The sequence below is a fragment of the Haliotis rubra genome, unplaced genomic scaffold, assembly GCF_003918875.1.
Source record: "Haliotis rubra isolate DU_JTF1 unplaced genomic scaffold, ASM391887v1 Scf1035, whole genome shotgun sequence".
Taxonomy (NCBI): domain Eukaryota; kingdom Metazoa; phylum Mollusca; class Gastropoda; order Lepetellida; family Haliotidae; genus Haliotis; species Haliotis rubra.
Window position 1 is genome coordinate 290868 of NW_025764932.1, and position 21148 is coordinate 312015.

The window sequence follows — 21148 nt, forward strand, 5'->3', positions numbered from 1 at the left end:
CAACCCTTGTGTAACAGATATAGCAGCATGTGCCTAGAGTGTTTTGGGTCTGAAGTTTGTACTGTTTGCTCCATTGTGTGTTATTTGGGATCATCATGGGTAATCGTTCAAAACCTGCCCAACTTCTGGAAGTCCTCTCCAGCTGAACTTCATGTTGACAGGCGGTGACGCTACTGTCCCTCACCCACCCCATCATATACCATATTAGTCAGTTGAATACGCTTCAAACTGACCTACTGTTTGCTTTGCATGCATCCACAGAATCGATTTCTTTTGGATCCAAGATTAAATCCGACAGGGACTGGTTTATAAGGTTCAGTCGTAGGTTCACACAACACTAGTAATTATCTCATATATCATTATCATACACTTCAGACTCTGACCTGCTGCAGCTCACCTGCACTGACGAAGACGCTGGCAACAATGCTGTATTCACAACGTCAATAGCCAGCGGGGACGATACAGTTCGGAAGTTCAAGATGGCTGATCTGAAACTACTATCGGATTCTAATGCTGTTGACTTTGAGAGTCTGGAAGCCTCAAACTATATGTATACCCTCATCATTACTGCAGTAGACACACCCGATGATGGCAATCCCATGACAGGAACAGCAATCGTCAAGGTCTTAGCTAATATGTATATATAGGTTGTCCTTGTAGGGGAGTTCAGAGCAGGATAACCCGTGAAGATCCGGGTTAGAATTGATCTTCACCCACCCATGCTTTATGCTTGTCGAATGTTGCGACTAACGAGATCGGGTGACATGGTTGACACATATAATCGTATCCCATGATCGATCGATGCTCATTCTGATGATGACTGGATTTTCTAGTCCTGACTCGAGTACAGACCGCAGTCATATAGCTGGAATATTGCTGACTACAGCGTTATACAACAAACAAACAAACACAGCAGTATATGCCCCAGAGATCATAAATTGGGGTCACGCGTAATAATGAGCTTACCCATTACAGCGTAAAACACGTAACGGGGCGGTGGGATAGCCTTAAGGTTAAAGCGTTCGCTCGTCACGCTGAAGACCCGGGTTCGATTCCCCACATGGGTACAATGTGTGAAGCCCATTTCTGGTGTCCCCCGCCGTGATGTTGCTGGACTATTGCTAAAAGCGGCGTAAAACCATACTCACTCACTCACTCACTAAAACACGTAACGCTTTACCAAGGTGAATGAGAAGTGGGCTTCCCACAAGGTATACCACGGGCCGTTCTTCAAAGCGATCGTAGCGCGAAGGTGATCATAACTCCCATACTTTAACATGGACTTACGATTGTCTGAGAGCTAGCTTTGCTTTGTGAAACACGGCCATGCTTACTTACAGGACGTCATCATACAATCTACAGCTGTGGCATCCAATAATACTTAATGGAAATATTTAGTGCATTGGTTATCATCCCAAGCATATGTTCATTATTACAACAAAGAAAAAAATACAAACCTTTGCTTTTATCTATGGCTTCGTGTAGTTTTGACATCACGAATTAGAACCAAGCTTCACAAACATAAATCACATGATGATCCTGGAGTGAGTGAGTTAAGTTTTACGCTGCACTCAGCAATATTCCAGCTATATGGCGGGATGATCCTGGAAGATATGCATTTACATACAGTGTGGGAACGGCTGCATAGATCATATAAAACATTCTGAACGGTATGACGCTGACAATGTCATGTCCCGATGGTGCCCACGTTTTACATGAAAGTTAAAGCCTATGAATCCTATGTCATTGCAGGTGACTGTTGTACCTGAAAATGAATTTGACCCTGTTTGGATAGCGCCGGCTTCAAGCGGAAGTGGTAGTTTTCATGATATTGTCATATCTGAAGATACAGCCGTTGGTTCTGTTCTGACAACATTTAGCGCTACTGACAATGACAAGGCAGACGATGGCCTCATCACTTACACCATCACAGGAACAAATTCAGGTAAATGTCAACTGAAGAAATCCTTCTCGATTATCCGCAGAAGTACTTAATATCTATTAATGATTTAGCAGCAGGTCGCGTAATACGTTTGTGGTCTCAACTTTACTATATCTAAACATCAAATTTTATTTATTTATTTGCATGAGGATCCATCTTTCTACCGTGTCCTGTCTTCCGTTATTATGTTCCTGAAATTAACACTTCCATTGTATATGGATGTTTGTTGTGTTTGTTCGCAATGGGAAGGGCGATGTTTATAAATTACGGATAACGCAGGTGCAATAGATGGTAGGTGAAATATAGATTGAGATGTCTTATCTGTACACCTGGTTGGCGGAAATCAATGTAAAATATCGATCCTTCAAATGGAATACTATACACAAAAGTCAGGGCGCATATACAGATACAAAACATATATATAGCATTTTCCGTTGAACGCTTGATGTGCCTTTGCATGTGTTTTATGACGAGTGATAGTTTGATATTGATTCAGAAAGGCATGCTTCTAATGGTCTTTCCTTGCTTTCTTTGCTTATGGAATTGTATTCATTTTTTCTACACGCTGAAATCTTTAAGTACAAACTTATTTAAATCAAACTGTTATCAGAGGATTTGGTAATGGAGAAATCCTATTCGCGTTTGTGTTTGCTATGAGTGGTTTGTTTGACGTTTGCTGAATGTTTGACTTTTAACAGCTTCTGGAGCTTCTGCTGACAACATCTTCTCAGTAGACAGCCACACCGGAGAGTTAATTGTCACGGGACCATTAGACTACGACACTGGCACCAACGGTGAGTCCAGCTATACAGTCTCAGTAAAGGCAGCAGACAGTGGAGGTACCCCTAGAGACATAGCAGGCACAATCACCATTACACTGACCAACGTCAACGACAATGCCCCTGTCTTTGACCAAAGTGAATACAACACCAGCGTCGCCGAGGACAGTGATGTTGGGACAGCTGTGATTTCCCTCAACAACGTCGACTTTGACGGTGATGATGTCACCCTGTCCATCTCTACTGGTAGGGATGACCTGTTCGAGTGCGACGGAAACGACATCGTCGTCAAAGCTACCCTAGATTTTGAAACAGACAAAGTTCACATTCTTATAATAAGGTTAGTTGTTTCAGTATAAAGCATACAATGATGCTGATATATCTAAAGCTTTCCTGGGGCGGTAGGGTAGCTCGGCACTCTGAAGATCTGGGTTTGATTCCCCTCAAGGGTACAATGTGTAAAGGCCGTTTCTGTTGATATTGCTGGAATATTTCTAAAAGTGGCGTAAAATTATACTCACTCACTGAAATATATTTCATTCGACATTTACGTATGATAAACAGACATTCTAAGAAAATAATTATTTCCATCTGGATCAATTACAAATGTACGTTTTGGTCATGAATCAGGGCATCTGATGGAGTACATGAAACTGATGTGACTGTCAAGATCGACATAACAGATGCAACAGACGAGACGCCCGTCATCACCATAGCAACCACGTCTTCCATGGCGGAGGAGCAGACAGTTGGGACTCCTGTAGAGGGAGGTTACGTCGTTACGGATGCTGATGAACACGATGTCCTTACTTATGTCTTAAGTGGTGGGTCTCATGCAATATAAATCCAGACAAATCCACCAAACTATTTTCTTTTTTCTCATGGTGAAAGATTTATGTCCATTATTGTCTCTATGGTAATCTGTTTGTTGAGATGTTGACATCAACGTATGTTCCTCTACTCATAAAAATTAGTTTTCTTTTTTTTTATCCTCCGCTTTTAAAAACCGTAGATAATTAACTTTTCATCCTCGATATCTCCAGGGTATACGTTCCGATCAATCTCCACAACAGACATCGAGGATGTTAACTTTTATAAGCTGGATGGACGTATTTTGCGAACTAGTTTCTCCTTACTTGACTTCCTTCCGTTGTCGGGGCGGTGGGGTAGCCTAATGGTTAAAGCGTCGGCTCGTTACGCTGAAGACCCGGGTTCGATTCCCCACATGGGTACAATGTTTGAAGCCCATTTTTGGTGTCCCCCGCCGTGATGTTGCTGGACTATTGCTAAAAGCGGCGTAAATACATACTCACTCACTCCTTCCGTTGTCCTTTAATAACCCAAAGGTAATCTGCTTTCATTGTACTTCACACCATGTTGAGGGACCGTTAATACTTTATGGCTAAGGGGTGATGATGATCTTTATGGAGCAGCATGTACAATGTGAATGAGACCCCCCCCCTAAATTTACGTACAAATTGACACCCCCCACTCACACAAAATTGACACACACACCCCACCCACCACCACCCTAGAACAAAGTGGGTGATCCCCTCTTAAAATCATCATCACCCCCAGCCATAAATTAGGACCTAACCCAATAATCCTTTACATCTTGATTTAATGTTCGTTGCTGACCAAATGATTTGCTGCGCTTGTTTGTACAAACATGTGTTCCCCGCCGTTGATGTGTGGATGTTCTTCTGTCCATTCCTTCAGGTGTTGACAGTCCCTACCTTACCATCGACTCATCGTCTGGCGACTTGTCAGTTGCTGCCAATGTTGATAGAGAAGGAACCAATGCTAAAACGGAACTGTTTCTCACCTTGACCGTAACTGACCTGGCTGGACTACAAGCAATACAAGACTTCACGATCACGGTTGAGGACATCAATGATCAACATCCAGTTTGTGACCCGTCTGTGTTGGAAGTCGAGGTCACGGAAAATATGGCTGGAGGTAATGCAAATGTATACCTTAGTGCAAATATTGGAAATCATAGCCTTCTTTGAGTATATATGAGAATCACCTGGAGCACCAGTTAGGTCTCCTATACAAACATATGTTGTCTCAGCATTGCGTGCAGACCAAGGGTCACTTCTGTGTTAGTCAGAGACGACAGTGCTAGCTTGCCTCGCCGAAGGGCTAACTTCATTTACATTCACATGGGCACAGCCTGTAACGCGAATTTCATTCTGTCCTCGCCATGATATTGCTGTCTAATTGCTAAAGGCGACGAAACTAGTTGTTCACCTGCTCACTGTTGCCAAGGAGGGTGTAATTCCATAGCAGGATTAACTTGACTCGTGAGACATAAAGCGTTCTTCTATCAACTTGACCCTTAAAACATGAAACGTTCTTCAATCAACTTGACTCGTGATATATGAAACGTGTTCTTCTATCAACTTCATCCTTAAAACATGAAACGTTCTTCCATCAACTTGACTCGTAATATATGAAACGTTCTTCTATCAATTTGACTCGTGATATATGAAACGTTCTTCTATCAACTTGATCCTTAAAACATGAAACGTCCTTCTATCAGTTTGACTCGTGATATATTAAACATTCTTCTATTAATTTGACTCGTAGGACATGAGACGTTCTTCAAGGCCATGTTTTATCATGGCGCTGTAATTAATTGAATATCCCCCCAACATATACACTGAAAACCGTTTAGATTCAACTACACCATCACCCTTTTCACATGCCTTACAACTACAGTATAACCCTTTTCACATGCCTTACATTTCACTTTCAGATACCGAGGTCCTGGATTTTATATGTGTTGACAGCGATATCGGCAGCAACGCCCAGTTTGGCTTAACCTTAGCGAGTGGGGATGATACCCCTAATAAGTTTAAAGTTTCAAACTCTAAACTCCTCACGGACTCTACTAACCTTGACTACGAGGCTTTAGAAGCAGTAGACTACATGTACACCCTGGTCATCACAGCAGTGGACACACCAGACCAGGGAGAGCCCAACACGGGGACAGTGATAGTGAGGGTGACGGTCAAGCCAGAGAACGAGTTCGACCCTGTGTGGACAGGACCTGCTTCAGATGGAGGTGGAACATTTACAGGAGTGAGTGTTAGTGAGGATGAAGGACCAGGGTTTGTGATCACGACTTTCACAGCCACTGATGACGACCACAGTGACGACGGGGTGGTCACGTACTCAGTTGTCTCCATCACTGCAGGTATATTATCATATATATTTATTCTGCGAAACTACATTATTTTGTCCTATATTACAGATATAATCAAATGCATATGTTCTTTGTCAAACTATTCTCTCCTGCAGTATTAGGGTGTTCATAATTCATGGCCGGGGGTAGACCAGGGGGACCGGATGATCGGGGATTTAGTGATTTTGTGGAGAAGCATGTACAATGTGAATGACCCCTTAAAATGTATGTACAAAGTAAGTGATCCCCCTGCATGTCATGTACAAAAAGCAATGCTCCCCCTTCCCATATTTTAAAAGCAAAATTTCTAAATATTTTACGTACAAAATTGCTGACCCCACCTAGGAACGTGTACAAAATTTAAGACACCCCCCACCCACCCATGAAATCACCACACACACACACACACACACACACACACACACACACACACACACACACACACACCTAGCCATAAGTTATGAACGGTCCCTTATATCACTGCCTGGGTTGATTCTGGTTGCCTCAGCTATCCTTTCTTCTGAAAAACATGATATTTAGGATTCATGGCACCTCGGAATCCCCTTAAAACCTCAAATCTTACAATGAACACGCAACATCAAACAACACATTATTACAATTGTAACAAAGTACAAAAAGTATTTTGACAATAATTTCACATCAAATAGACAAATGCAGACATTGGAACCATGTTTCTGTTAGATAATAGGAAATGTCGTTTTCAATAAAACGTGGTGTTTCTTCCTGATCCTGACATTATAATACCAAGATGTTTATTATCGTCTAAATCTATAGCGTCTAAATCTATACCAAGTATCAGTTTTGAAGGGTCACATGTGTCTGAACGAACGCCAAAAACTACATTGATCTGACAATGGTGACAATGTGATTAACAATGTGATGATTACATGTTGTTCGTGATGGTGTTATGCTTTTTTATCTTACGTCACACATAAACGTCGTTTTCTGATTGGCTGAGCAAATTAATGTTCCCCGTTTACAAGCGAGTAACATTTTCTATGTTACCCACTGGAAATGCCGAACTGTGGGAATTCGTTTGGTACTTCGTGTTAGTAGTGTTTAAGCTGTTGCCTAACTCTGGGACTCCTTATTATGATCCAATACCTGTGCTTTAAACAGTTCATAATTAACATTGAGGTGTTCGGTAAGATAAATACGTTGTTCACTGGTCCCTCGGAGCCCATGGGTTGATGTACATAAACAAACATAGAGGGTAGATCAACCCATGTCCCCCTCGTGACCAGTGAACAACTTATAGTGTAGCTGTAAAAATGGACAATGACTTAAAAACGTCAGTGTTGAAGGTGATAGGAACAGCTACCAAAATTCATAAGCGAGTGGTTTAGCCGATGCAAATCGTTGGCAGGACACTGTGAATGGAGGTATAGAAATGGGACATTCCAGATGCAATTGTTTCAATACTTGCATCTGATATTTTATCGGTATTCTTCCTACAGCTTCAGGTGCATCTGTACCGGACATATTCATCATAGATGCCCACACAGGAGAACTCATTGTGGCTGATGACTTAGACGTTGACGCAGGAACAAACGGTGAGGCGAGTTACGCCATTGTAGTGAAGTCATCGGACAACGGCGCCACGCCACGCTCTGTGGAAGGAACCATCACTGTCTCCCTCGACAACGTCAACGACAACGCTCCAGTGTTTGATCAGGCAGAGTACCAGACAGACCTCAGTGAAGACAGTGTTGTTGACAGTGTCGTGATAACTATTAACACTGACGATTTTGATGGCGATTCTGTGACACTGTCAATTACGTCTGGGAGGGATGACATATTCAAGATTGATGGAAGTGATGTGAAGGTCAAGGCTGCATTGGTCGATTACGAATCCGCCCAGAGTCATCTTTTATACATCATGTAAGTTGCTTATACTCAGGAACATTTTAGGTGTGTATGTTGGGTAAGTGTTTAAAGCTGCTTAATGATAATATGGTCATATTAGCGGGGGACTGGGGGTGCGTGTTTGAGTGAGTGAGTATTGTTTTACTCCGCTTTTAGCAATATTCCCGCAAATATCACGGCTTGGGACACCAGGAATGGGCTTAACACATTGTGAGATTTGTACCCATTTGGGGAATCGAACCCGGGTCTTCAGCGTGACGAACGAACGCTTTAACCACTAGGCTACCCCACTGTCCCTGCGTGTTTGGATGGGTGGGTGGATGGTGAATGGTATTTTTGACTTTAATTAATTGAAAGGTTTATACATAACAGTACTGTACTATACAACACAACGTACAACAAAGGGTTATCTTCGACACTGATATCCTGGACGAAGGCATCTTGTTGTTTAGGTTCCTTCCCCCGGGTAAGCCAGAAACCTAGGATGGTAGGTGCGACTCCTGATCTGTGTTTACCGGCATTATCTGGTGTTTCCCTCCACATCACACTGACCCTCCATAATACAGCTGGAATATTCATCAAAGCGGCTATAAAACACATGTCACTCACTACGTCGAGCTGCTTTACTTTCGATGTCTGTTTCAGGGCGACTGATGGCACGTTGGAGTCCCGAGTGTCACTGCACGTCACGGTGCTGGACGTGGTAGACGAAGCTCCTGTCATCGCCATAGACACCTCAGGAACCATGTCCGAGGGTCAAGCTATAGCTACAGGAGTACAAGGAGGGTTTCGTGTCACCGATCCAGATCAACAGGATGTGCTATTATTTGCATTAACAGGTACGTACGTACGTCCATTGAAATAAGGACGTGTATTGTGACTGAGTGTTTGGAGATCAGAGAGTTCGGGAAAGGGACGCAACTCTGTAGTCTGGGAGAACCTGATCACTTTGCTAAATGGTCGCAAAATGTGTTCAAATGATAAATATACATTTCAGGTTTGACATGTGTAGAAATATGTGATGGTTAGCCATTTTATATTATTAGGTGTTGGATTACAATTATTAAAATACCCATTTTCATGTCTTTAACCCAACCACCGAGCACTGCCGACCACAACCACCGCCAGGAGCCCCCTCCATTCCTACACTCACGCATCAAGCCGACAAATAATTGAATTACTTTTCAAACCAACATGAAGCTCATTTCTGGTGTCCCCCGCCGTGATATTGCTGGAATATTGCTAAAAGCGTCGTAAAACCAAACTCACTCACTTCAAACCAACATTTTCAACCCAAACTTGCTCCTACCACTCTCAAGCCTTTGTCACTTCTGGCTTTCATTATTTTACGTTAACCCATGGCCACCCAGACAGAACTGTTTCCTATAACTATTGGAAGGCACATCGTATCCGAATTGCATAGAGTCATGCTCGCCGTATTGCAAACCGTCATATAGTTCGAACTTTGCCGAGTGCGGCGTTAAGCAACAAACGAAAGAAACAATATAAACCCACATCACCAAGCCAGGTGACATGTATGTCGTTGTATTATCTACTATAGGTGCAGATAGTCACTACCTGAATATCGACTCCGCAACCGGCGACCTGTCAGTAGCGGAGCATGTCGACAGAGACGGGGTGGGTGGCGTCACAGAACTGACCGGACTCACACTGACGGTCACGGACCAAGCCGGGCTCCAGGACACAAAGGACTTTACCGTCACAGTTGTCGACATCAATGACCACGCCCCCGTATTTGACCCAGCAGAATACAGCATTGAAATCACAGAAAATACTGCTACGGGTAACGTTTATGGGATAAATACTGATATATGCTCAGGCATATTGACCAGGATCGACTTTTCAATGGATCATTACTGTTTCGGGAAGTCTCTATGCATGTACTCATAGAAAGAACAGCGATTTCAGTATGCAGTAATGTGTGGTGTTTACAGCTATATAGGCTTAATCATCATCATAGAAGTCATGCTATCTTTTTGGGGTCGGTGGGGTAGCCTAATGGTTAAAGCGTTGGCTCGTCACGCCGAAGACCCGGGTTCGAATCCCCACATGGGTACAATGTGTGAAGCCCATTTCTGTTGTCCCCCGCCGTGATGTTGCTGGAATATTGCTAAAAGCGGCGTAAAACCAAACTCAGTCAGTCAGTAAGTCATGATATCTTTTATCGCGATAGCTTCACTAGTAAACGGTCTCCGAACGGAGCTTCAGTATTATACCTAAAGTAATGGTAGACGTGAAGTCAGGCATTGTATCCTCTTTACAATTGAGTATGAACTACGATTTAATAACGATTTTATACTCCTTCCCGATTGAAGGCGCCGGGCGTATAGTGGTATTAAGTCGAGACTCCGAGCGTGTAGTCTGAAGTCGTCTCCAGTCCTTTGAAGTCGTCTCCAGTACTCTTCAAAGAAATTGGTTATGGAACCTGATATGTAGAGTGGTCAATAAAATGTAGAAGTGGAATGCAATAACATGCCCTTTAAAATGTTGCATAATGTGTTGTCCTGGGTATAAGTTTAATATTGGTGTCTCTGTTTCCAGACACGTCCTTGTTGGACTTGGTCTGCTCTGATGGTGACTCTGGCAACAATGCTGTCTTTGTCATGGGTGTTGGAGATGGGGACGACTCTCAGACAAAGTTCAAGATATCTGGTCAGCAACTCCAGACGGACGTTAACCTCGTTGACTACGATAGTCTTGAAACATCTGGCTACATGTACACCCTGGTCATCACAGCAGTGGACACACCAGACCAGGGGGAGGCAAACACGGGGACAGCGATAGTGAAGGTGACGGTCAAGCCAGAGAACGAGTTCGACCCTGTGTGGACAGGACCTGCTTCAGATGGAAGTGGAACATTCGTCGCCATCTCCGTGAAAGAGGATCTAGCTCCTGGCGATGTTGCAGTGACTTTCACTGCTGTTGATGACGATCTCGGCAATGATGGAGAAGTTTCATACAGTATTGTATCTGTAACCGCTGGTAAATTGTGTTCTTGAAACCTGTGTTGGTAGATAGCGGTGTGATGATATCTACTTGTAATTATAATTTACTGTAGCGATATAGAGACTATTGCCATATGTATTATCAGTTGTATTTAACACTCTAGAACCATAAACGTTCAAGCCAGACGTAACGGTTTCAACTAAAGCAAGAGAAACTAATCAATGAAATATTGGATCTTCACGGGTGGGTATGCATACCGAGCATGCTGTACACTTACAGAGTATAAGGAGGGGTATACATACAGAATTCCGAATATACTCATGGTGTCTCCACACCGAGTAAGCATACACTGAGTGAGTGAATTTGGTTTTACACCGCTTTTAGCAATATTCCAGCAATATCACAGTCGGGGGACACCAGAAACGAGCTTCACATATTCTACTCGTGTCGGGAATCGAACCCGGGTCTTCGGAGTGACGAGCAAACGCGTTAACCACAAGGCTTCCCCACCGCCCTCAATGAAATACGCTCAGGAAAGTAGTCCGTCATAATCTGACCTCAGTTCATCCACACTCCGGCGCAGCGATGACTTAGCATAACATCACTGCCACAGGCTAATTTGCATATCACGTGACCGGATTTTCTCTTGTTTGTAAACAAACGCGCATATTCGTAAGTAAGAAGATACTTATGTATACTCACACATATGTTTGACACCAACTATCTCAGTTAGGTTTCTTGCAAGGGGGTAAGAAAGAACATTTTACGTCTGGAGACTGATTAAGTGAATATTGATTACTCCGTAGTAGGCAATATTTCAACTACGAGACGACGGCCGGTGAAGTCTGTGTCAATGCCATGGCAATAGGCAGCGTCGTTAACCACGATTACACACACATAAGTCGGGTATCATTTAACCACTCATTAGTTGACGTATGCGACGACGAAATTGTTGCCTCCCTTGGCCGAGTCATGATCTGGTGATCGTGACATCGAATCCCAGGCGGTTCACTCCTGTTATTATCCATAAGCTGTCAACACCATACCCTTGCCCGTCGGTGTCAAAATGTCTGGAAATAGCTTGGATAAGAAATATGTCCTCATTAACATACATATTAGCATACAGTCATAGGACCTGTGGTGATCTGTTTAGCTTCTATGTTGATAACAATTAACATCATTATACCTAACTCACTCACTCACTCACTCACTCATTATTTACTTCCTGTAGCATCTGGAACAGATGGAGCAGACAGATTCTCTATGGATGCAGCGACAGGAGGGTTGTTGGTGGCAGGCAAACTTGACGTGGATTCCGCTACTGGAGGGGTGTCCAGCTACACAGTCGTGGTCAAGGCTTCGGACAATGGTCAGACACCGCGTGAGACACAGGGAACCATTACTGTATCGCTAGAGAATGTCAACGACATCGCACCTGCGTTTGACCAGACTGATTTCGAAACATCCGTCGATGAAGACGCAGCTGTAGACGTTGTGGTGATGTCTCTTGCAGTTGTTGACCACGATGGTGACGCTGTGACGTTGTCTATCGCCAGTGGACGAGATGATCTGTTCCTGTGTGACGGATATGACGTAAAAGTGAAGGCCGCTCTGAATTTCGAGGAGGAAGCTATTCATATCTTAGTCGTACGGTGAGTAAAAATTCTTAACCTCAATAATCCTCTGAAATATATACTTACACCAAACACAACATACAACACCTACAGCGTAGTGGCGCAAGGGAGGCAACTCCACTGTGCTGGGGTGACTCATAAAATAAAACCAGATTTAAAACCGAACGCGTAGCGTGAGTAAACAATGACTTGTTTAACCAATCACAATCCAGTATTTACTGAAGTCATGGTAGAATAACATTATTGGCAATTCGATAATGTTGGTTATATTGTCCACGTTTTCTTGAACCTTATTGCTGAACCTTGGGGTCATCTATTAGTTCAGGGGAAGCAAATGTAACGCTTTACTATATTGACAAAGTATAACCATTGACTTGTCGGCATATTCTTTTAATGTCAGAGTCAGCATGAATATATGGTCTGTTTCGCTCTGAAGTGTTTTAACGGAACATTGACACACTTTGAAATGCAATACAGTCCTAGTTCCCTGTACATAATGCATTTGTTGCCAATGGAAATGTACTTATAGCTTCTATGGTCTATCACCATACTATGTTATTAGTTTTAACACCGTCATGGTGGCAATAGTTTCACGTTACCAATATCAACATCAATATCAGTGAACTTGTTCCTAACATCACCCAAGTAATAACAATTCGATTTAGTAAAGCTTATTAAAATATGTCCTAATGACTACCTAAATATCATATTTAATCGCAATTAAGATTCAAACCAATTTCAGAATATATTTAAAACGGTATCACAAAAACAAATATAATTGAAATGCACATGTTTTATTGCCCTCAGTGCATCTGATGGCACTTTCACCACGGATTTCACCGTACACGTCAGCGTCAATGACGTCATAGATGAAGCTCCTGTGATAACCTTGGAAGGGACAGCGTCGATGGCGGAAGGCCAGGTTGTGGGGACAGGGGTGGATGGAGAGTATGCCGTCACGGATGCTGATGCTGGAGACACACTTACTTTCTCCCTCAGTGGTGAGTCACCCAGTACTGCTGAATACAGGCAATACACAATTAGTCATCCGCAGTACCATCAATGCCATACTGAATATATATCTTTCTCTCTTAGACCAGGATCGGATCTATTGATCGCGCAAGCAATCCCAACCAGAAACTAATTTAAAACCATTATATTTTATTCTGCATGTATCATACCTCTACATCAAATATTCTCTATTATTGTCTTAATGTTATTAATTGTTCGCTTATTCCCCCAGCAGAAAATGGGTACCCGGTGACTATTAACCTTCTATTAACCTATGTGACTATTAACCTTCTAATGCCTCACAGGCAGTTTGGGTTATCCGGGGTAATAATTATCAGATTATATCTGTTAGCGCTATAAGCATTCATGTAGTGAATGGAGTTTAGCGCATTATGCATGCACTTATTATTATTATTATTAGTAGTAGTAGTATATTCTCATTGTTTAATGCCGCAATATTCCAGACATATACCTGTGCAAGAGACAATCATTGTGAGCAACAATCCAAGCAATCTGGGTGCGATGGCACGCAACTGACCATTTCACGGAGCCATTGCCACCGACCGTTTCACTTCTACTGATATTGTCATGCCCACGCTTTGCACAATAAGTTGAGGACATATTATAATACTCTTGATACTCAGCTTTCTGCTCGATCTGCTGCAGGTACGGACAGTAGCTACTTGTCCATAGACCCAGCCACTGGCGAGCTCTCTGTTAGCCAGACCGTTGACAGGGAGGGAGCTGATGGGAAAACTGCGCTGTCCCTCACACTGACCGTCACTGACCAGGCCGGACTCCAGGCCACCAAGGACTTCACCATCACAGTAGAGGACATCAATGATCTACCTCCTGTGTGCGATCCAGCTGTCTTCGTAACGGAAGTCACAGAAAACACTGCAGAAGGTGTGTTCATGAATCTTGAACACTCATCATTCACTTCAGACAACATGACTGACTGACTGAGTTTGGTTTTACACCGCTTTTAGCAATATTCTAGCAACATCACGGCGGGGGACACCAGAAATGGGCTTCACACATTCAGACAACATGACACTGTGTTTGACGGGGTATGGTGTGTTAAAACACTGAGGGATATGGAGGCAGGGTTACAATATATATTGTATGGTGCTTTTTCGGGTTTTTTAGTATTTGTTTTATTTTATTTTTATTGCTTTATTACAACCTTATATTGTTGTTTTCAGAGTGGGGTCACATTTAGTTGTTCATGTTTGATGACGAGCGAACGCTAACAACGGCTACACCACAGTGGGGCAGCCGTGGTTGAGCTTTCGTTCGTCACGCCGAGAACCAGGGTTCGATCCCCTACACGGGTAGAATGTGTGAAGCCCATTTCTGGTGTCATCGCCGTGATATTGCTGGAATATTGCTAAAAGCGGCGTAAAACTAAACTCACTCACTATGACTCAGCTATATCAGCTCTATTTATTTATGATATGTGTGCAGAATTTACAGAATGTTTATACACAAGTATTGTCAACCTTTTGTATGACCCGGTAATAGTGTATATATTTTCATATTGTACGCAACATATGTTATATTTGGAGAACTCAGACGGGCGAAATCTCATTTTATTCTCATGTATGTCTTGTTTTCTGTTAACAGATGCTGTCCTACTTGTCCTGACGTGCACTGACGATGACGACGGTAACAACGCCATTTTCAGCGTGTCCATAGGCAGCGGAGATGACACGGACCCGAAGTTCAAGATGTCTGGAAAGCAGTTATTGACGAGCAGCACCCCGTTAGACTACGAGTCGTTAAAGGACAATGACTACATGTACACCTTGGTCATCACGGCAGTGGACACACCAGACCAGGGGGAGGCCAACACGGGGACAGCGATAGTGAAGGTGATGGTCAAACCAGAGAACGAGTTCGACCCTGTGTGGAGTGACCCTGTACCTGACGCCAATGGGTACCTCAATAACGTCACAGTTGACGAAGACGCTGCTCCGGGGACGGCAATAACGACAGTGACGGCGACTGATGACGATCTGGCCGACGACGGAGTGGTTGTGTATGAGATTACTTCAGTTACAGTTGGTATGTAATTTATCTCATAATTTATAGATTTCTGTTACAATCCGAATAGTCCATGGTTGCCCAGCTGCTTCTGGCTGACCATTGTTCAAAATAACGATGTAAATGTACTTACAGTGAACTTGCAGATATTTTATTATCCAAAAGAAGGAGCCGAATATTTGTCCAGCCTGTCCAGCAAACAAATACTCATTTTGTTATACCTGAATCCAAAAGAATCTGTTCAAATTATTGTCTTCAAACATTTTCTAAAAAACTGTCTCGGTAAGAGATTATCGTCTGGCTGGGTATTGCTGATAATATCAGTTACCGGTTTGCCTGGACCATAATCTGTTATTTACAAGTCTTCCTCATAGAGCTTGACTGAGGTGTTAAACAACTAAAATTACCAACATGTCATAGTTTTTACCCTGGTCTCTTTCTTAATGTATTACATCATTCCGGAATATCCAAAATGTTACAATATGTAATTTCAAGATAGATATGTCCTAGTGAGAAGCAACATTATAGTAGTAAGCATATTTTTGTCCAAGATGACGGATCCGACGCTCTGGGGACATTTGTCATCGGTTACGACACAGGCGACCTTCAAGTCAAGTCTGGACTTGATGCTGAGGGCGGCATCAACCGCTACGACATTTCAATCCGCGCTGTAGACCTCGGCACCGCTCCAAAAGACGTGACTGCCTCTGTTCAAGTGTACGTCAACAACGTGAACGACATGGCTCCAGTGTTCTCAGACACAAAGTACCAAATAGTGGTGTATGAAAACGTCACCGCCGATTCCGCCATCTTCACGTTAGCGGCGACCGATCCTGATGGAGACGACGTGTCGTTTGCGTTAGAAGGCACTAGTGACCTGTTCGAGGTTCGAGGAGAGGAGGTTATTATACTGAAAAAATTAGATTTTGAGACTGACAGATACCACTCCACCATCATTAGGTAAGTGGAGCAGTTACAAATATATACCACTCCACATTTGATAGGGATAATTTCTTTTTCAAAGGGGGGCGGTGGGGTAGCCTAGTGGTTAACGCGTTTGCTCGTCTCGCAGATGGCCCGGGTTCTATTCCCCACGTTGGTACAATGTGTGAAGCCCATTTCTGGTGTCCCCCGCCGTGATATTGTTCAAATATTGCTAAAGCGGTGTAAAACCTAACTCACTCACTCTTTTTCAAAGATACAGAAAGTTGATTCATAAATCAAGGGTACATTCACTTAGAATGTAATTTCAGATTTTCTCAGATAATCAGCGTTTAGTTGTATGCATTGAAACGTAGTTTAACCATATTATTCCATGCACCAAAACAAGACGTATATTAAAACGATGTTTGTCAAAGACCACCATAGTATTAAAGAAACATATATCAAATAAAACAAACTGTGACGTAAAGCTCAATTACATACCGTTAACAGCGCTGGTGACGGCATTCACACCACCTACGTATCATTCGTCGTAAATGTCGGTAACGTCATGGACGAACCGCCCTCCATCACGGCGCCGGGTTTCTCCATACCAGAGGGGCAGCTCATTGGCACCGTGCTTGGAGATGTCTTCATCATCGATGACGCCGACCTCGGAGACGTTTTCAAGTACACCCTCTCCGGTAGGTGCTTCACAATCATAGTTGTAATCGGACTACACAGAAGGAGCCGACGTTTTACACTAGTTGTATGAAATATGGAAGGAAGTGAACGATACCTATATAGAAAAGTATGCGCAAGTTGCTGGGTGCGCTGAAGATACAGCGTTATCTCACTTATGTAACCGGAGCATATTTGAATATTTTTGAAAGTTTCCTATAATTTCATATTTTTTTATTAGGTACTAATGCACATATGCTGTCCGTCAATGAAGAAACAGGAGAGTTATCTATTAATGAGTCCATCGATTACGAAGGCGGCATGACTGTGCTTGAAGACGTGACCTTGACCGTGACAGATCAAGGGGGACAATCAACTAACTCGGATCTTCGGTTTACCATCTGGGATATTAACGACAACGCGCCACTGTTTGCCAATCCGTCGTACACTGCATCTGTTACAGAAGGTGACTTGGCCGGTATGTATACGTCCCAGGTACTTGTACGGGGTACGAATAGTTAACTCTGTCATATGATACAATATGGAATCCTGTTCTGTGTATATATACCGTTGGGAGTCTCAGGAAAATACGTGACAGGCATGAAGCGGTTACTCATCAGTAGCTTTATATTTTTAAATAGTTCATTGCAGACAGTGTTGGGAATCGGAAACCAAATCCACTATCGATTATCGGAGGACTTCGATTATAATCGAAATATACTCTCCCCAAAACGAAACGCATATAGGAATTTCAACTGTATTTTTATGTTTATTTTGAAACATCTTGTAGGCTTTATGAGTCAATGAAATATAGCGAAATTGCACACTGGGAATGCAGACTTATCCGTCTTTGGCACCAACTCGAGGAAAGTCGGTTTGAGTGTCACATGGAGACGTGTGGTGGCGCTGAAGTCAATACCTCGTGTGACCACCGTGGGCATCCAGAACTGCACGGCATCGCCTTGGCATCGAACGAATAAGTCTCAGAATCTCGTGTTGCCCAATCGCAGCCCACTCTGCCTGTAGTGCCTGTGCGAGTTGCTGAAGTGTCTGGGGCTGAGGGTTACGGCGTCGCACCCGTCTGTCCAGGGCATCCCACAGATGTTCGATCGGGTTTAAGTCCGGTGATCTTGAGGGCCAGGGGAGCACATTGATGTTGTGGTTCTGGAGGAAGTCTCTAGTGTGACGTGCTGTGTGGGGCCTGGCACTGTCCTGTTGAAACAACTCCCTCTGGCGATCAATGATTGGAAGTAGGTGTGGGCGCAGGATTTCGTCACAGTACCGTTGAGCTGTCAGGTTGCCCTGGATCATCAGCAAATCACTTCTCCTACGGCAGGTGATCGCTACCCACATCATAACACAATTCCCCGGCCGAATCTGTCCACCTGGGGAACGCAAGCGTCGGCGAAATGTTCACATCGACGTCTGTACACCCGCATTCTTCCATCGCGTCGTTCCAATAGAAATCGTGATTCATCACTGAACCAGATTCTACCCCAATTCGGTAGGTTCCAGGCCTGAACGTTGGCGCACCATTGAACTCGATGTCTACGATGTTGTTGTCGAAGCACAGGGCCAAAATAAGGTCTTCTGGCACGTGAACCAGCCTTTCTCAACCTGTTCCTGACGGTCTGTGCAGAAATCCTCCTCATACCGTGTATTTGTCAAGCGGTACTGGTCGCCGTAGCTGTTCGATGACGCAGGTGATATACCCGGATGTAGCGATCCTGCGCCGCAGTGGTCGCTATCGCTATCGCATTCTGCCGGCGATATCTCTCCCAGAGCCGTGAAATGGTGCTTTGGTGAACATTCATGCGTCGGGCAACTGCACGTTGAGACTGGCCAGCTTCAAGCAAACCAATGACGATATGACGGCTGGCTTCACTTAGACGTGGCATTTTGCGTTCGTCAACAATATTCCAAATACAGTAAATAAACGACAGACAGCGATCAACATTTTATACCCATCATTGAGACTATCTGATCCCCAACTTTCACGTGCATTGCATGTATGTATTCTGTGACACTACACGCCGAAATTGAAAATCATGCTGTTAACTACGGGTATTTTACGGATGTTTCAAAACATAAACACCATAGGACTCATAAACAGAGCAAAACCTTTTGTAAAATGAATCACGTTTTAATTTATTGCAACATGAAATTGTTATTTTCATGATGCGTTTCCTTTTTGGGAGAGTATATATACATTTTTAATGTAATCGTCAATCGTTTTTTTATAACTAATACTGTCATGCAATGAAATGCACGCATGCAAGAAAGACACTGGAATTGTAATTAAACAATAAAAGTGGTTAAAATTTTACAATGCGCATAGCTTTACGCTGTTGAGCGCATGTTTGTTCGTGAATATTCATCAAATTAAATGGTTACTTAATTCAAGGGTGTTATACAAAATCAACAAAATTCCGATTAATCAAAAATATTTTGTTTACAATCGATAATCATTTTTAATCCTTCTTTCGATCGATTTTCGATTTTTTTCGATCATCGGAACAACACTTATTGCAGAAATAGAACCTATTCTTGAAGTGTCAAAATGAAATATTCACGAGCATTGTTTATCTTTTCGGTTGCTGAAAACATAATTATTTGTGTAACTGATGTTACCAAAGCATACACAGGAATGTAACATCTCTGTGTGCTATTGCACTTGTTTTCTATTTGTTAGAATGGTATGTATTGGTAAATATTTATTTTATATTTGGGATTTTGAATTGTTTGATTTTGTTTTGTGTTACAAGCTGCAACAGAGAGTAAACATTCATGACATGGAAGGATAAGATACATTGAGTCACATCTTCTTTATTACAATAGGAGCAACGTTTCGGTGTATGATCTAACACCGTCATCAGCCAAGTTAGAACCTACACCTAAATGTCACCCTAGTGCAATAAAGAAGCTGTTCATTCATATAAACTGATGCGCAAAAGAAAGTCCACAGTTGGTGCCTTGGGGTAATTTTAATACGTCAGTTTATCTTATCTTATCAGTTTAACTTCCAAGAGCCTCCCAAAGAAGTTTTAAAAATTGGTCTGGACAAGGAAACTTCAAACGTTATAAAAACGTACCCGGCTAAATACAGTGTCCAAGACATACATCCAAAGGGCATCTAGCATGCCCCTATCAAATGCATTACCAATGAATAGCCATTTATGAATTGTTTAAATCTGTTCACTAAGAACCATTGACGTGTATGTTCTTTTGGGGCGGTGGGGTAGCCTAGTGGTTAAAGCGTTTGCTCGTCACGCCGAAAACCCGGGTTCGGATCCCCACATGGGTACAATGTGTGAAGCCCATTTCTGGTGTCCCCCGCCGTGATGTTGCTGGAATATTACTAAAAGCGGCGTAAAACCAAACTCGGTCAGTCAGTCAGTATGTTCTTTTACCCGAAGGTGTACTTTAGTTCCGTCTATGTTATGTTGTTGGGTGGTTGGGACAGGGTGTTTAGATTATTTGCATTACTATTAATTTGTTTTCTCTCCATGACGATATTGGGTTTGGTTGGGGTATGTATTTTCTAAAAGATGCTGTTTTGCCGAAGATTTAAGGACGATTGTTTTCAATCCAATCATCAGGTCAGGCCCTGTTTGACTTTGTCGTTACCGATGAGGACGCGGGTGTCAACGGAGAGTACAGTATCAACATCCTATCGCCCACCAACGTCGGCAGCATGTACAACATCACTGGAACAACGCTCTACGCCAACCCTTCCAACATCGACTATGAAGCCCTTGCCAATACCGACTATAAGCATACGTTGACGGTGGTTGCCATAGATACTCCAGTGGACGGACAAGCGTTGACGGGAACGGCATTAGTCACCGTGACGGTAACACAGAACAAACACTAAACAGAGACAATGAATATCAGACATCATTTCACTGTTTTATCTTAAGAAAGTTCTCTATGTAAAGAATGGAATAATTCAGAATTCATAGTTAAAAGTTGAAATTTTATAGAGAATACTTGTTTGGCGACATTTATAACTGCATAGACTTGATATGTGAAACATTTTCAGAAGTCTGATACAATTTTCTACTCAATAATCAAAGTCTGAACAGACTGA

At 42.9% G+C, this 21148-nt stretch overlaps 1 protein-coding gene across 1 annotated transcript in view; it reads left to right on the forward strand.

Moving 5' to 3' along the window:
* LOC124273623 (protocadherin Fat 4-like) overlaps positions 1–21148 on the forward strand; it is a 43655-nt gene that overhangs the window by 19069 nt on the left and 3438 nt on the right. Inside the window, exons 21-38 of the mRNA XM_046708904.1 lie at positions 376–623; positions 1753–1945; positions 2641–3061; positions 3352–3545; positions 4441–4680; positions 5483–5923; positions 7390–7813; positions 8444–8637; positions 9360–9602; positions 10361–10801; positions 12039–12417; positions 13207–13400; positions 14077–14316; positions 15037–15477; positions 16008–16416; positions 16891–17081; positions 17300–17536; positions 20658–20911. Coding sequence (XP_046564860.1) covers positions 376–623; positions 1753–1945; positions 2641–3061; positions 3352–3545; positions 4441–4680; positions 5483–5923; positions 7390–7813; positions 8444–8637; positions 9360–9602; positions 10361–10801; positions 12039–12417; positions 13207–13400; positions 14077–14316; positions 15037–15477; positions 16008–16416; positions 16891–17081; positions 17300–17536; positions 20658–20911 — 5384 coding nt within the window. The remainder of the gene's footprint in view (positions 1–375; positions 624–1752; positions 1946–2640; positions 3062–3351; positions 3546–4440; positions 4681–5482; positions 5924–7389; positions 7814–8443; positions 8638–9359; positions 9603–10360; positions 10802–12038; positions 12418–13206; positions 13401–14076; positions 14317–15036; positions 15478–16007; positions 16417–16890; positions 17082–17299; positions 17537–20657; positions 20912–21148) is intronic.